At 63.0% G+C, this 15,174-nt stretch overlaps 3 protein-coding genes across 7 annotated transcripts; 2 read left to right on the forward strand and 1 right to left on the reverse strand.

Annotated features, from left to right (window-relative positions):
• The first annotated feature begins 299 nt into the window (after positions 1 to 299).
• On the forward strand, positions 300 to 3,781 carry DOC2A (double C2 domain alpha). Its single transcript, XM_075528428.1, has 10 exons — positions 300 to 564; positions 954 to 1,033; positions 1,192 to 1,266; positions 1,380 to 1,489; positions 2,668 to 2,794; positions 2,886 to 2,945; positions 3,050 to 3,213; positions 3,294 to 3,375; positions 3,458 to 3,554; positions 3,636 to 3,781. The coding sequence occupies exons 1-10, from the start codon at positions 300 to 302 to the stop codon at positions 3,779 to 3,781; spliced, it is 1,206 nt and encodes a 401-aa protein (XP_075384543.1).
• A 384-nt stretch (positions 3,782 to 4,165) lies between these two features.
• INO80E (INO80 complex subunit E) lies at positions 4,166 to 11,984 on the reverse strand. Of its 4 annotated transcripts, XM_075564726.1 has the most exons (8): positions 11,184 to 11,974; positions 10,986 to 11,056; positions 10,740 to 10,792; positions 8,242 to 8,320; positions 8,031 to 8,142; positions 7,568 to 7,684; positions 5,061 to 5,150; positions 4,542 to 4,672 (listed from the first exon to the last, which is right to left on the reverse strand). In XM_075564726.1, exons 1-7 carry the CDS (start codon positions 11,262 to 11,264, stop codon positions 5,082 to 5,084), a joined length of 582 nt encoding a protein of 193 aa, XP_075420841.1. In that variant the 5' UTR covers positions 11,265 to 11,974; the 3' UTR covers positions 4,542 to 4,672; positions 5,061 to 5,081. The 4 variants fall into 4 exon arrangements, with proteins under 4 accessions (XP_075420840.1, XP_075420837.1, XP_075420839.1 ...); XM_075564725.1 differs by lacking the exons at positions 4,542 to 4,672; positions 5,061 to 5,150 and adding an exon at positions 4,166 to 4,525 and having other exon boundaries at positions 7,568 to 7,687; positions 11,184 to 11,984; XM_075564722.1 differs by lacking the exon at positions 5,061 to 5,150 and having other exon boundaries at positions 4,166 to 4,672; positions 7,568 to 7,687; positions 11,184 to 11,977.
• Positions 11,441 to 14,582, forward strand: HIRIP3 (HIRA interacting protein 3). 2 transcript variants are annotated; one of them, XM_075564721.1, is made up of 7 exons: positions 11,444 to 12,015; positions 12,097 to 12,217; positions 12,319 to 12,430; positions 12,685 to 13,694; positions 13,793 to 13,961; positions 14,049 to 14,147; positions 14,221 to 14,582. In XM_075564721.1, the coding sequence occupies exons 1-7, from the start codon at positions 11,951 to 11,953 to the stop codon at positions 14,382 to 14,384; spliced, it is 1,740 nt and encodes a 579-aa protein (XP_075420836.1). In that variant the 5' UTR covers positions 11,444 to 11,950; the 3' UTR covers positions 14,385 to 14,582. The 2 variants fall into 2 exon arrangements, with proteins under 2 accessions (XP_075420835.1, XP_075420836.1); XM_075564720.1 differs by having other exon boundaries at positions 11,441 to 12,217.
• Positions 14,583 to 15,174: the final 592 nt, after the last annotated feature.

Here is a 15,174-nt window from a genome sequence, read left to right on the forward strand (position 1 = left end):
CAAGAGCCGGGATGATAGGGAAAGGGACAATGGAGAGGTAAGTGGACAAGACTGAAGTGGTCAGGGCCTAGCTTAGCGGGGGAGTGGACTGGCAGCCCACCCCTGTGGGCCAAGGTGTGGGGTCAGGAGGACCCAGGCCTCTTGCCTACCCACCACCTAGTACAGACTAACCTCTCCCCTGACACCCTGGGAAGCCAGTGACGGTTCCCCAGGCCAGGCTTCCAGGGTTGCCCCAGGGCTGCGATGCCAGCAGACAACTGACCTATGCCCTCTCCCTGTCATCCGGCCAGGGGTGCTGCATGAGGGGCCGCAGGGGTGACCGCATGACCATCAGCATCCAGGAGCACATGGCTATCAACGTGTGCCCCGGGCCCATCAGGCCTATCCGGCAGATCTCGGACTACTTCCCCCGCCGGGGGCCTGGACCTGAAGGCGGGGGTGGGGGCTGCGGGGATGCCCCAGCTGGTCTGGCCCCCCTGGCCCTTGGCCCCCCGGTGGCCCTACTTGGGGCCACCACACCTGAGGACGGAGCCGAGGTGGACAGCTGTGACTCAGATGAAACCAGTGAGTCGGGTCCTCATGGGTGGAGGGGGGTGGCGCTATTCGGGGGCTTGGGATAAAAGACTTCAATCCTGCAAGGGGTATATGCTGGGGGGCGGCAAAGGGGAGAGGGGCGGGCACTGCCCCCACAGCTGCAGGCCGTGTGGAGCTTACAGTCTCAGTCAGGCTCAATATTAAATATTTCTGCTGAGGCACTCGGCCACCCACACAGCCTCACTTGTGGCTGAGCCAGGGACCCAGACAGACAGACAGACAGACATGCGGGGCTACTCACCTTCCTGCACACAGGCTCCTGGGCTGACAGACAGCAGCACCCACCTTCAAGGCCTGATACCGAGTGTCTCCTAGCCCTGTGTTTCCACACTCACCCCTGTACCTCCTCTCTTCTCCAGCCGCCTTGGGCACACTGGAGTTTGACCTTCTATACGACCAGGCCTCCTGCACCCTGCACTGCAGTATCCTCAGGGCCAAGGTGGGTGCCCTCAGGAGGGTGGGTTACCTTCCTACCTGCCAATTCCTTCCCCAATCCTCCAACCTCTCCTCAGGATCCAGCTCTTCAGGGGGAGGGTAGAAGGGAGAGGGGGAGGGGCTGAGGCCCACAGCCCTGTTGGCTGCCCCTCTTCTGCCCAGGGCCTCAAGCCCATGGACTTCAATGGCCTGGCCGACCCTTATGTCAAGCTGCACCTGCTGCCTGGAGCCTGCAAGGTAAGGGTCCCCCTCCTAGTCTGGCTCAGCCCCTGGGCTTGTCCTTGACACCCCACCCCTAACCCCGTGCATCTGGGGACATTTACAAAGAACCCCGTGGCCCTACACGGCAGGCTAATAAGCTCAAAACGAAGACGCAGAGGAACACGCTTAACCCAGTGTGGAATGAGGACCTGACGTACAGCGGGATCACGGATGACGATATCACCCACAAGGTGCTCAGGTGGGCAATGGGCACCCCCTTGGGGACAGCCCTGTGGCAGTCACTGGCTGTGGCTCAATTTCCTCCCTCCCCTCTAGCTCCTCTCCACAGCTGTTCAGGACCACCCAGGGCTTCCCATTCCCTTGGGCAGCAGGCTGCAGGGACCCCTGGCATTGCCCTCCTTGGAGGTGGCAGCACCTTCCCAATGGCCAACGGTTGCCGTCGACCTAGGGAGCACTCCCTGCCCCTCCCCCGTGGCAGCTGAACTTCCGGCCACCTCCTAAAACCTCTCTGCCACCGAGATCCCCTTTCCAAGCCCTGGCTCAATCTGAGTGGCCTGTCCTGTGGTCTTCAGGGACAGAGAGCTTCCCCATCGCCCTGCAGGTGGCGTTGTGGGGAGCAGTTCCCTGACTTTCACTGCAGGGACCTCGCCCACGGTTGGCGGTGGGGCAACAGCGGGCTGTGGAGGGGCAGAGCTCGGCTGTGAGAGGGGGTGTCGGCGGGAGTGAGCTGTGGAGGCCCACTGGCATCACGCTGCAGAAGGGAGAGGTGGGCAGGCTGAGGGTCCCCTGGTGCCCAGGCCGGATTTCACTTGACTTTTCAATGCAGGAGAAGGGCGGTCAAGGGACCTGCCCATGGCATCCAGTAAGTGGGGACTCCCCACATTATGTTGAGTGAGGCGGGGAGGTTTGAGCCCCACCCCCAGCTGCTCCTCAGGAGCAAGATGTGGCTATCTGTTCTCATCGAGACTTACAGTCCCCCCCAAACCTGAGTTTGAATCAACTGGAGAGCATGGCTTGGCTAACAGCGGTGACAGGCAGGTCCCAGTAGAAGGAAGCAAGCACAGGGACTCCAGGGCTCTCAGGCGGCTCCCGGTAGCGAAGAGGGGACCGGGCCCAGCTAGCTCTTCCATCCCAACTCTGTGCCCGCCTATCCACATGCACCTGTCAGATGCTGCATGCCCCCCACCCCCCCAGGTCCAGACTACCCTGAGGGATGCCCACAGTGGCTGGGAGGGGCCTGCAGGGTCCCCGGGCCTGGTGGTCGCCTCGCAGCCCTGGGTAAGGCCTGTTTTACAGCTGAGGTGGGAGTCTTCTAGAGCAGAGCTGGGGCCAGTCTTGAGCTCTCAGGTTGAGTGGAAGGACCTTCCTCCAGTCGGGGCATGGGGCTCGGGTGACACCCCCATTCCCCACCACCAGGATCTCCGTCTGCGACGAGGACAAGCTGAGCCACAACGAGTTCATCGGGGAGATCCGCGTGCCGCTGCGGCGCCTCAAACCCGCCCAGAAGAAGCACTTCAACATCTGCCTGGAGCGCCAGGCCCCGGTTGGTGGGAGGGGGTGCTGTCGGGGCACGGGTGGGGCAGGGTGGGGTGGGGGCGGCAGCAGGCTCAGTAGCCAGCATCCTTTGTCCTCAGCTGGCCTCGCCCTCGTCCATGTCGGCCGCACTGAGGGGCATCTCCTGCTACTTGAAGGAGGTGAGGCCACATGGGAGGGGTGGGATGGGCAGGGGAGGTCTGTCCCCTCCATGTCCTGTCCTGTCCCACTACCCCCTCCCCTTTGACTGGCCCTACCCACACAGCTGGAGCAACTGGAGCAGGGCCCTGGGCTGCTGGAAGAGAGAGGCCGTATCCTGCTGAGCCTCAGCTATGTCTCCAAGCGTCGGGGGCTGTTGGTGGGCATCGTGCGCTGTGCCCACCTGGCTGCCATGGACGTCAACGGCTACTCGGACCCCTATGTTAAGACGTGAGCTGGGCCCAGCCCTGGGAAGCCTGCCCCTGCCCCAAGCTCTGGAGCCTGGGCACCTCTAACGCCCCCTCCCCCAGGTACCTGAGGCCAGATGTGGATAAGAAATCCAAGCATAAAACGTGTGTGAAGAAGAAGACCCTAAACCCCGAGTTTAACGAGGTAAACAGGCAGGGAGGGGTGGTGGCGGCCCTGGTGGGGGGGGGGGGTCAGTTCTGATGGAGCCCGGCGGGCCCTTCCCCAGGAGTTCTTCTACGACATAGACCTCCCTGCTCTGGCCACCAAGACCCTGGAGGTCACCGTGTGGGACTACGACATCGGGAAATCCAACGACTTCATCGGTGAGCGGGGCAGCCCGCTGGGAGGTACGGATAGAGGGTACGCTGGCAAGAAGCCGGGCCCTGACTCTGCCCGCTCCCCAGGTGGCGTGTCCCTGGGGCCTGGTGCCCGCGGGGAGGCTCGGAAGCACTGGGGTGATTGTCTGCAGCAGCCGGACGCAGTCCTGGAGCGCTGGCACACCTTGACCAGCGAGCTGCCCGCTGCCGCCGGGGCCTTGCCCTTGGCCTGAGCCGGCTCGGCCGGGCCTCCCAGCACGGCCCCCGGGGTGCTGCGTCCAGCCCCCGACCTTCGCACGAGTGTGTTGCACGTTTACACGGGGTGGGGTGTCCCCACCCTGCACTTCCTGTCTTACTTTGTGAGAGTCTCCGTGTCCTGTAGGCCTGTCCTCTCCGAGGGGCCGTGGAGAGCTGTCTTCATATATGCAAACTTCCCCTGCCTGACTTGCTGACTGACAAATATGCAAACCCCCTCCTCGCACCCTGGCAGGGGGAGTCCTGCCCTAATGCCTGCTGCCTGCTCCCCTCTCCCGCCGTCCCAGGCTGCCTGTCGGATCAGGGGGAAAAGGGGGAGCTTGGAGGAGGAGGCCTCTGAGCCAGGAAAGGAGGACAAAGGCCCAGATCAACCACTCCTTTAATTGTCTTGGTGAAGACCCGGAGCTGCCCTGGTGGGGGCTGCCGCCGGGCCTCTGTCTGCCCAAGAGGGGCAGGCAGGCGCTCCCCGGCCACTCGCTGACAGAAGTCACTGCCCCCCGGTGGGGCCGGGCCTCTCGGCCAGGGGGCCTGCCCTCCCTGTGGAGGGCCTACCTTCCGGGGGGCTTCCACGCATGCTCACGCCTCTTCTGACCTGTCAGCGGCCGAAGCATGGTAACCAGTGTCAATAAACGTCTCTGAGGAAGTGGTCACTCTGGGATGTCGATGACCAGGTCGTCGTCCCCGTCCAGGGCGTCGTCACCGCTGCCTGCGTCGCTGAACATCTGCCGAGGGACGGTGCTCAGGATCGTGGGGGGGGGCATCTTGGGAGGGGGCAGTGGGGCCAGGGCTGCCCCCACCCCAGCCCCAGCGCCTCGCCCTGGAAAGGTCAGTGGCCCTCCCACAGGGCAGTCAGGGGGTCCCACCGCCATCTGCAGCAGGGGGAAAAACACAGGGGGTAGGTGTCAGCGGGGCTCTGGGCCCAGGGGCACTGGACACAACCCAGCTGGCCGCTGCAGGGCTCGGGGCCTGCTCCTGCCTCAGCCCCTCCCGAGGCCTGAACCAGCAAGTGCCTAGGGGGTGAGGGGTATTGATGGAAGTGTGGATGGGGGGCAGGGTGCGAAGGGCTGGCCTGGCATTCCCCAGGGAGGCCCTTGGGCCAGTAGCAGCCTGGAGGGCCAGGTGGCCAGCCTGCTCGCCAGAACCTCAGTCCACTGGCCCACTGCCTCCAGCCCGGCTTCCTCCTGGGTCGTGGAGGGCACCGCAGAATGCCCAGGCCCCCTCCCCTCCTCCTGAGGCGTCTACTTCCTCTGCGCTCACCTGGGCTAGGTTACCAGCCTCCTAACTGGACTCCCTGCCTGCCGCCTCTCCCAGCTGCAGCTCCTCCACACTGCCTCCAGAGGGCGCTCTCTAGAACACAAACCTGGGCATGGCACCCCCTCCCGGGGGAGTATCCTCGGCTGCCCGGCAGTCTTGCTGGGGGCCTGAGGCTGGGAAGGGGCCTCCCTCCCCCACCAACGAGAAGGCTTCTTGGTGTTTGGCCTCCTCTTAGGGGCCGGGTGGCCTGTCAGTGACCTCTGCCCCTGTGGCCCACCTGGGAGGGTGGAGGGAGACGAGGCGTTCTAGCGCAGGGCTGCTGGGCCCTCCCGCGATGTCCAGTCGGGGCCCTCTGCTGTCCTCACACACTCAGGTCTACGCCCTGGCCTCACCGAGCATCCGCCCTGGGACAGGGCAGGGGTCAAGGCGGCCTTGGCCCTGGGCTGTGGCTCAGTGCTCTGGAGCTTGCCGGGGGGCCCAGGCGCTGACAAGTCCCGTGTCCCCACTACCAGCCCCTCCGGGCCCCGGAGGACAGACACCGCTGTGAGGACAGTCCCTTCCTCTGCCTACCACCTCTCTGTCCCCAGCCCACTGCCTGGACGGGCTCGGCAGCTTCCTTGTGAGCTGGGGTGGCGGTAGCTAGCGAGGAACCAGGTCTGGGGCTGAGTCTTCTAGCCTTTAGCCCAGTGCACCCTCACGGTGACTCCCCGGGGCAGACACACAGGAGGCTCAGAGGAGGGGCGACAGCCCCCAGGATACCATGTGACTTGAGTGGAGGAAGGGGGATTCAAACTCAGGTTCGTCTAAGGCCTGGCTCAGAGGCAACCTGCTTGGTGCCCACACCGATTCCCTCCTCCGCTCAGTCCTACCACCTCCCACTGCGTCACTCGGCACACCACTCAGTCTTCTACCAGAGCCCTCCACTGCTGGCCATGTCAAGTCTTCTGTGACCTGACCGGCCTGCCTGCCGGCCTTCCTTCCCAAGGGCCTTTGCTCCTTTCACTCCAGCGCCTACGTTTTTGCCATGCCCCTGTCTTCTTCGTGCCCTGTCTCCTCAGCCTGGAATGTCCAGTTCCACTGACCCTGCACCCTAAATGCTCCTTCTCTGAGCTCTTCCCTGCCGCCTCCCTTCGTTTTCTTTCTCTGGAGCCTGCCAGCACCTTGCTCGCTGAGGCTCCTTCTCCCCAGAACCCTGCACCAATCAGCAAACCTCACAGGCCCGCTGTCTCACCCCCGCACCCTGCAGACTTCGCCATCGAGGCAAGCCCTCCGCGAAGCAGGGCAAAGCTTTGGCTAAAAGGTTAAACCTCAAGGCCACAGGAGCTGGGATTCCAATGGCAGAATCCGCATGTGCTTCCCGGTCCCACACGAGCCTGAATCCCCGCCCCAGCCGGCTGATCCCGATCCCCTTCCAACCTGCCTGCAGGCTAGGCCTGCCGGGGGTGGGGGTTTAGGTGGCTCTTGTCCTGGCTCCCAGGGCTCAGGGCTCAACCCACCACTGCATCAGACTGAGGACTCTGGGGACACAGACCCCTGCACCCCAGCCTTTCCAGAAAGCATCACAAGGTATCCAGAGCCAGACCTCTCATCTTCCTTATAAACCGCCCCTCGCTTCCCTGACTCTTCTTCCAGCCCCCAAGGGCCTCCCAGGGAACCTTCATCTCAGTCTCTCCGACACCCACAGGCTGTCCTCAGCCTCCCATCCCTCGGCCCCCGGAGCTGCTTGCTTCTTCCCTGCAGTCTCAGTACCTGGGCGGAGAGCCGGCTCCCACTCCCTTCTGCATATAAGCCGAGGGCTTGGCAGGGCCTGCGAGGCCCCATGGGACTGCCCCTCAGTGGCTGCTCTGACAAGCTCTCCCATCACTTCCTCCCCCCACCTCCCCCAAAACCCTACCTCCTCCCTCAGGACCTTGACAAAGCATGGACCCTCTGGCTCAAAACGTGCTTTTCAGAGAACCACTTCCCGCCCCTGCTGCTTCTCAGTTCTATTGAGATAACGTTCCAGGCCACTCAGTCCCAAACGCCAGTCCCAACCTGCCCTGGGGCTCCCTACCCTCTTTCCTGAAGCCCGCTTTTTCACCACTGCTGCCCAGTCACTTCTGTCTGCTCTGCTCCCCAGGGTGCAGTGCACCTGCCATCCTCAGAGCTGATGGCCTGGCCTGGCTTAACAGATGTGGGTGGGTGGGCACACAGGGCTGGAGGGTCACGTGGCTCTTCACTACTACCTGAGCTTCTTGGAACCAACTCCTGGCCCGGCCCGGGGCTGCCTGGCTCCACATAATCTCTCCTCAAGTGAGGAAACGACACCTGCTGCAGGTCACACTGCGTGCTATGTGCCAGCTGCTCCCAGGAGCCCACCCTAGCAGGGCCCGAGGCTGCTTCCGCCCCGGGCTGGGCTCCCAGCCACTCAGTCTTTCAGAGTTGTCCAGGCCCCCAGTCCCGGGTGCCTCCCTTGGATGGCTGACAACCTGCCACTCTGGTCCCTCCCTGACCTCCCCAAATCTGGGTACCTTGAGTTTCCGGGGCAGGCGGGGCCGTTTCTCCCGCTTGGGCCTCAGGGGGCTGGGCTCGGGCAGCTGCAGGGCCAGGTAGTCAGAAGGGAATGGGGGGTAGGGAGGGGAAGCCAGCTGCTATGGCGGAGGCGGGAGATGGGCATGGGAAATGGAGTGGATGGGGATGGGGTGGGGGTGGAGGGCAGAAATGCAGAGAGGGAGAATGGAAAAACAAAAGAGATGGTGATGAGTTCGGTCCCTCTGGCTCCTGAGAGAAGGGAGGGGATGGCAGGACACTGTCACAACTGTCCCCCATTCTTACACCAGAGACAGGAAGTGGGCAGGCCCAGCTCGCGGCCTCCAAGGGGCCTGCTAGCCCAGTCTGGACGTGCTTCCCCAAAGCTTGTCCCTCTGCCCAGTGTCACCCGCCTTGCTCCCAGGAACCTTAGTTCGCCAAGTCCCATTCTGGACCCCAACTCACCGAGCTCAGGTAGGGGGAGGGGGCCCCAGAGGCCTGCAGGGGAAACCCTGCTGAAGGAGGCAGGGAGAGGCTGGACGGGGAGGGGGCACTCCCCAGCGGAGGGCTTCTCTTCCTGGAGAAAGGATGGGGGTGGGGGGTAGGGGTGTCAGCAGCAGCTAGGCGGCCAGGTGTCTTGCCCCCCACCCTCAGAGAAATTTTGGCTTCTTCTCACCTCTTGGGGGCTGGCGTGTCCGACAACTTGGGGGTCCCTTCGGTCTCGCTGTTATCGGAAGATGCAGTGGCATCTGAGTCTGTGAGGGGGAGGGCTGGGTGACTGAGGGCTGGGAGTCCGGGGCTACCCAGCAGCACGGCCCCTCAGCTCAACTCCCTGGGAGCCAGGGGGATCTGAGTCATGTGGCCCCCTCCTCCCTCATAGTCCGGGGGAGGCCCCCAGCCATGACAGCCCGCTGGTCCCGCTCTACTCTGGACCAGGAGACTCACTCGCTGGGGAGGAGGGGAAGGGTCTGTGACCCACCGCCACTTTCCAGACAGGTTCCAGCCAGGCTCAGAGGACAGCGGGGGCCAGCTCTCACACCCAGGTCTGCGACTCCTTGAGACCGCTGAGCTCCCTTTGCCCTGTCCCTTTTCCAGTCCCCCTCCTCCCCTCCCGTGGTCACTGGTCCCACTTCTGGCAGAATCAAGGGCAGCTCACCCTGATAGCAACCCCCCCTGCTAAGCAGCCTTACCTCACCTTGCTCCGCCCTGCCATTCACCACCCGTCTCAACTGCAGGACGGCCAGAAATGTCAACGGGGTCGCAGCCCTCCCGATGCTCCCCTGTCTTGGAGGCCGTGCTGGGTTTTCATTGGTCCTCAACCTCCCCTGCTGGTCTCCCGTGAAAAACTGTACTCTCTGTCATCCCAAACTCCTTCCTCAAGGCAGAAACTGACCCCCATTGTCTGCCCTGGCCAAAAGCCCCATCCTTCTGTAACAGACAAGGGCTACCCGTGCTGTGTGGCCACTTCAGGCTCTCTGCTCCCAGGGTCAAGACGCCTCCCAGATCACCGTGGGCCCAGGTAACTGCTGGTTGCCGCCTCCCACCACACACTCCAGGGTGGGAGAGCTGCGTGGAACTGGCTCTTGGGACTCAGACACAGCCCTCTCTGGCCATGCATGTGCCAGGTCCTCCCGTGGCCTCTGCCCCACATGGCTGCTCTGCCAGGAATCAAGTTGAAGATTGCAGGGAGGACATGAGAGGCTGGAAGGAAAGCCAGACTTCCTGCCATGACCTACACAGCCCGGTGGACCCTGCCTGCTCATCTGAGCTGACCCACCGCCCTCTTGCAACCTGTAAACAAACGGGCAAGGCATGTTCCAGCGGAGCCCAGGGGATATTGGGGGTAGTGGGTTACACATTAGGCTGCCGGGTCAGCGGTTCGGAACCACCAGCGGCTCCTCAGGACCAGAGAGGTCGGCTTTCTACTCCCACAACACCTTGCAGGCTGGCCGCCAGCCGTCGACTGGGTCAGTGGCACCGGGAGGCGTTGCGATGGTGACAGGAAGGCCCTGCAGTGGGGCGGGCCACATGTCCCCCTGCTTCGGGGACTTCTACCAACTGTGGGTCTCAACCCACGCACGGCTCTTGAAGTCCACATAGTGGTTTGTAACCGTCACTCAAAGGAAAGGGGGGAGAGTCTGAGGAGTGTACAGTGGTCCTTACACTGCTGCATCAGACCTCACTGTCTCGACGCACACGCCGGGGCTAGGTTTGAGGGCACAATACACGGCTTCACCCGCGCCCGCCCTGCTGCTCTTCCACCAGGCTTACTCCTGCTCTTGGGAGCTCTTGCTCACATCCACACAGGACTGGCTTCTGAGGGTTTAGGCCCCGGTTAGATGGCAACGGTAGAAACGCGACTTCTTGGAAAGGGGGCTCTTTGGTCATGCTACTGAACCCTGGCCTGCTTCCTGCTTAGAAGGGTCTGCAAACTAAGGTGGCTTCTGTCCTTTTTAATAGTTGGGGAGGGGGGAGTCAAAAGAGGGCTCATGACAAGTGAAGACTCCATGGGATGCAATCATCAGTGTCTATGAAGACAGCATCCTTCAGGGACAGCCACATCGATGGCTTTGTGCCCTACCTGCCTGGGGCTGTTTTGAACTACTCTGCGTTGAGTTTTTGCGACAGTCTGTCCTCCTACTGAGTGGCTTGGGAAAAGGTACTATCTGGCCCTTCAGAGAAAGCTTGGGAATTCTTCCTTTAATCCAAGCGCTGCACTGTCATCCCATTTATACTGCCCACCCAAACTCACAGCCAGAGCGCATTCCGACTCACCAAGACCCCACATGGCAGGGTGGAGCTGCCCCCGTGGGTTTCCTAGACTGTTACTTTTTAGGGGAGTAGAAAGCCTTTTTATCCCTCCCAGTGCATGGTGGTTTCCAACTGCTGACCTTTCCGTTTTCGGCTCAATGACCGTCACCCTAAGGCCAGCACCTCGATCAACATCGTAGCTCCTTTGCTGACTGGTGTCCCCCCCACCCCCCAAGCATATGAATCACCGGTTCTGTTCACCTTAGCGCTTGCTCTAGCCCTTGTTCTAAGCAGGGTCCGGAACACAGTACGAGCTGCGCCAAGACTTCAGTGAAAACAACAACAAAACCCACGGGAAAGGCGGGGGCTGCAAATGCAGAGGCCTGGGAACCCGCGCCCCGCGTCCACCCCCAGCAAGCTCACCAGACGAGTCTTCGTCCACGTTCTCGTACTGCAGCAGCCGGTCCAGGAGGAAACTGGGGGAAGCGGAGGGGGACAGTGGGTGTATCCCCGTCGCAGGCGTGAGCTCCGGGGCCCTCGACGCGCCTGTCTGGGCCCCGCGTCCTCAGAACCGCTTCCAGGAGGCGTTTGTGGCCCCGCTCCAGGGGGGACCCGACAGTAACCCCGCGGGGCGCCACCTCGCCGCCCTCCTCCCGCAACGCGCCTCACCTCTTGTCCCGGGACACCTTCAGCAATTTCCTCTGCGCCTTCCTCAGCTCCTCCTGGAAGCACTCGTGTTCCTGCAGCGCGGGCAGGGCGGGCGCTGAGCCGGCGGCCGGCAGCGCTCCCCGCGCACCCCGTCCAGACGCGGGGCCCCTGGGCACGGGGCCTCCGCACCCCCCACCCCCTCTTCACCCCAGGACTCACGTAGATGAGGAACTTGAGCTTCCGCTTCAGGTTGCGGTATTTCTTTTTGTAGTCCACCTCGCCGTCCGCCGGCCCGTTCATGACTGGCCGCCGGAGCAGCGCCCCAGCGCCGGGAATCCCGCTACCCTGGGCCGGCTGGCTCAACGCGCTTTCGACTTCCGGAGGCTCCGTTTGGAGGGCGCCCGCCGCTGGGACTACAACTCCCGGCGCGCCCCGCGCGCGCGCGCGCGACGGCGGCCCTCGCGGGAAACGCCCGGACCCGCCGAGTGCTACGCCAAAGACGGCGTCGCGGCCACGGGGTTAGTCCCCGAGCCCGAGGGCGCCGGGAGGGTGGACACTGCTTACAGATGGGAAGTCACCAAGACGCTCCCCGTCCCACCGCCGGGGATTAGTCTCCTCGCGCGGACGTCCTTCCGTCTCGGCCGTTCGCCACGGCAGCGGCTCCGCTGTTAATGTATGGCCCGATGCCGCGGGGGCAGCGGCGCGCGGTGATTGCGTCACACCTCGGTGCCCGCCCCCGAAGCGGTTTCTCAACCACAAACTTTTACCAAGCTAGCGTCCTGCCGAAGCGAAGCAGCCGCGGGGTGCTCCACCCGCCGGGGGCAGGGAGGGCGTGGGGAGCAAGGTTGGCCCGGTAACCGCTGCCCAGCCCCGCGGACCCGGGACGCAAGGCTGCCCCCGGCTCTGCGCGTGCACGCCCCGGCCGACGCGCCGACGGAGGCCGAGAGGAGAAAAAGGCGGGAGCCGCCAATCCCGAGTGGCGCCCCATGGCGCGGTTTAGCGAGATGCAGGAGTTCACCCGTAGCCTCTTCCGAGGACAGCCGGACCTCAGGTGCCCTGGGGGCTGGAGGCGGCCCGGTGGGGGGTGGGGGTGCCGGGGCTGGGCACTGGCCTTGACGGCATGTTCCCACAGCACGCTCACGCAGTCCATCGTGCGGCGGCGGTTCCAGGCTCACGTGGGCCGTGACCACCTGGAGCCCGAGGAGAAGCGGGCGCTGAAACGGTTGGTGGAGCAGGAGCTGCTGAAGATGCAGGTGTGGGCACCAGCCAGGGACTGGGGGCGGGGGGGGGGCGGGGCTTGAGGCCGGGCGCCACCTGGATTCAAGCTTTGCCCCCCCTCTTGGTGCATACACAGGCGGATGAAGCCAGTACCAAGAAGATGCTGGACCTGAAGAAAAAGGCGGAGAGGTCTCCCACCTCTTCCAGTGACCGGGAGAGAAAGAGGTTCCGCGTCAACTCAGAGTCAGGTTAGCGCCGCCACCCCTCGGCCCTCCGTGCCTTCCTTCTGTGTTGCTGGATTGAGCACAAACTGAAGGGAGGCTTTTAGGTCAGGAGGCAGGTCACGGTGGGCAGGTAACCATTTCTCACTGGTGGGCAGGTAACCATTTCTCACTGCCCTTCACTCTGCAGAAGTCGGGCCAGAAGGAACCTGCCCTGAGAGGGTTTTGGAAAAGGGACCGGAAGAACTAGCCCCATCCCTTAACTTCTGATCGTTTTCCAGGGCTCAGCTCTGCAGCCTCCAGCCCAGACCACGCCCGCTCCCCAGCAGAGAACGGGCTGGCAGCAGCTGAATTCAGCCCGTTGGCGAAGGGCCCCAGGCGAACCTCAAAACGGGTGGAGGAAGAGAGCAGGACTGAGGATGCCCAGCAGGGACCTCTAATGGCAAACCAGGAGTTGGAGGATGGGGTGGAGGACAGCAGTGAGGAGGAAGAGGAGTTCAGGGGCAGGTCTCAGAAGAAAACGGGGACAAAGAAGCCAACAGCAGCCAGGAAGCTGCAGGCCAGGAGGGAGAGTGAGGACAGTGAGGAGGAGCTCCTTGCCCAGAGGATGCGAAGGAAGGGGCGGGGGCAGAAAGGGGCCAAAAGTCACCGGGAAAGGGAAACGGGGAGTGCGCATGAGCACCAGGACACTTCAGCCATGAAGAAGGGGCAGAAGGGAGCCGAAAGTGACCACGAAAGAGAAACACAGAGTGAGGATGAGGACCAGGAGACCCCAGCCAAGGAGGAGAGCGGAGAGGAGAAGGGGGGAGAGGAGGAAGAGGCGTGTGTAAGCAGAGCCCCAGGCAGTGGACAGAAAAGGCTAGCCTGCAAAGAGGGGAGCTCCACGCAGAAAGGCAAGGCAGGAAGGCTGATGGGAGACCAGGCCGACCCAGAGGTGAGAGAGGAGCGAGAGGCAGCAAGCAGTGAGGATAGCACTTCCGGAGAGGAGCCACTCCCAGAGCAGAGGAAGCACAAGGCCAGGACCCAGCATAAGGGCGGGAAGAGGCAGAGTGGAAGCAGCGAGGAGGAAGACGACGGAGATAGGGAGGCAAGACTTCCAAAGAGCGGCACCAGAAAGACAGCCATGGTGGACAGCAGCAGGAGGGAGGGGAGTGACTTGGAGAGTGCAGGTGAGGCCGGTGGAAGTCCCAAGGGGGAGAAGAACCAGTCTTCTAAGAGCTCCAAGAAAGGCCGGGCCCGAAGCTCATCCACCTCCTCCTCAGAAGGTAGCCCGGACTCCCGAGGCAGGAAGGTGAGGGAGAAGCTGGGTGGGAAGCCAGCAGCAGGGAGAAGGGAGATCTGCCCCAAGCCCAGCAGTGCTGGCTTTCAGCCACGGCCCTTCCATGACAGGCGGCCACTGGTCGTCGCAGTGAGGACCATCCGGCTGTGCAGAGGCTGAAGCGCTACATCCGGGCCTGTGGGGCCTATCGCAACTACAAGAAGCTGCTGGGCTCCTGCCGTTCGCACAAGGAGTGTCTGAAAGTCCTCCGGGCAGAGCTGGAGGCCCTGGGCATGAAGGGTGAGGCAGCTACGCCCTGGTGGCGGGCGGTGAGAGCTGCTGCTGGCCCGGGAGGGGATGTCCACCCACATGCCCCTTCTGCCCCAGGGAACCCTTCCATGGTGAAGTGCCGGGCCCTGAAGGAGCAGCGGGAAGAGGCCGCTGAGGTAGCTTCCTTGGATGTCACCAACATCATCAGCAGCTCAGGTAAGGGGCTTCCTTTCACTCCCCCAGACGGGGCTTGGCCGTTCTGACAAAGGTCCTTTCCTCCCTCCCCCAGGCCGGCCCCGCCGCCGCACCGCCTGGAACCCTTCAGGAGAAAGTGCCCCCGTGGGGGAGCCCTACTCCAGGACCCTGGACTCTGAGGACGAGCGGCCCCACCACCCACCCCCCGATTGGTCACACCTGCGCGGCATCATCAGCAGCGATGGCGACAGTACCTGAGCGCCCCTCACCTAGGGAGGGACCCTGGCCCCGTGGACAAAGCATATATATGTATAGCCCATGTTCTATGCGTGCAACGGAGAAGCCACGTGCTCTAGAGAAGACCTGCAGCCAGCACCCAGGGACACAAGTGGTCAAGACCCTACTTCTTGGGCTGCTCTAGGGTTTCTTTTTAAAAGATTCAATAAAGGAACGTTTCAGGCAGCCACATCTAATCGGGTGCTCTGCTCAACTTTGACCTTTTGGGCCTTGGGCTAGGGGCCTCTGCTTCCTATCTGGCTTTCTCATTCGCAGAGGTTCTTGTCAACCAAGTCCCCACGTCTACCCCATCAGCGAAGGGCCCAGCCACCTACTCTCCTCCAGTCTACCCAGAGGGCACCACCTGATGAACAGTGTCTGATAACCTAGTGCCGAGCAGAGCAGACTCGGGAAGGCGGCAAAGCGCAAAGGACGTGTCCAAACAGCCTAGAAGGGTGGGCGCAGGGTTTGGACCAGGCGACGCAACAGTTAAAGCACTGGTCCAGGGGAGAAGGCTGGTGGTTTGGTCCTGCTTTATTCTCCCTGGCAATCCGTTCCACTGATGACCACGGCCCAGGTGCCCCGGGGGGCATCCTACTCTGTCCAGTGGGGTCGTTGGGAGTCAGAGCTGGTGAACACAGTAGGACCCAGGCCTGGCCCCTTGCCTCTGGCTACACATGAGCCAAGAAGGTCCCCTCAGGCCTTTGCCGGGACCTTTCTGTGGAGGCTGCTGACTAATGTGGCAGCTTAGTGTCCCAGCTAAAGGGAACCT

Source organism: Tenrec ecaudatus, chromosome 12 (genome assembly GCF_050624435.1).
Source record: "Tenrec ecaudatus isolate mTenEca1 chromosome 12, mTenEca1.hap1, whole genome shotgun sequence".
Classification (NCBI taxonomy): domain Eukaryota; kingdom Metazoa; phylum Chordata; class Mammalia; order Afrosoricida; family Tenrecidae; genus Tenrec; species Tenrec ecaudatus.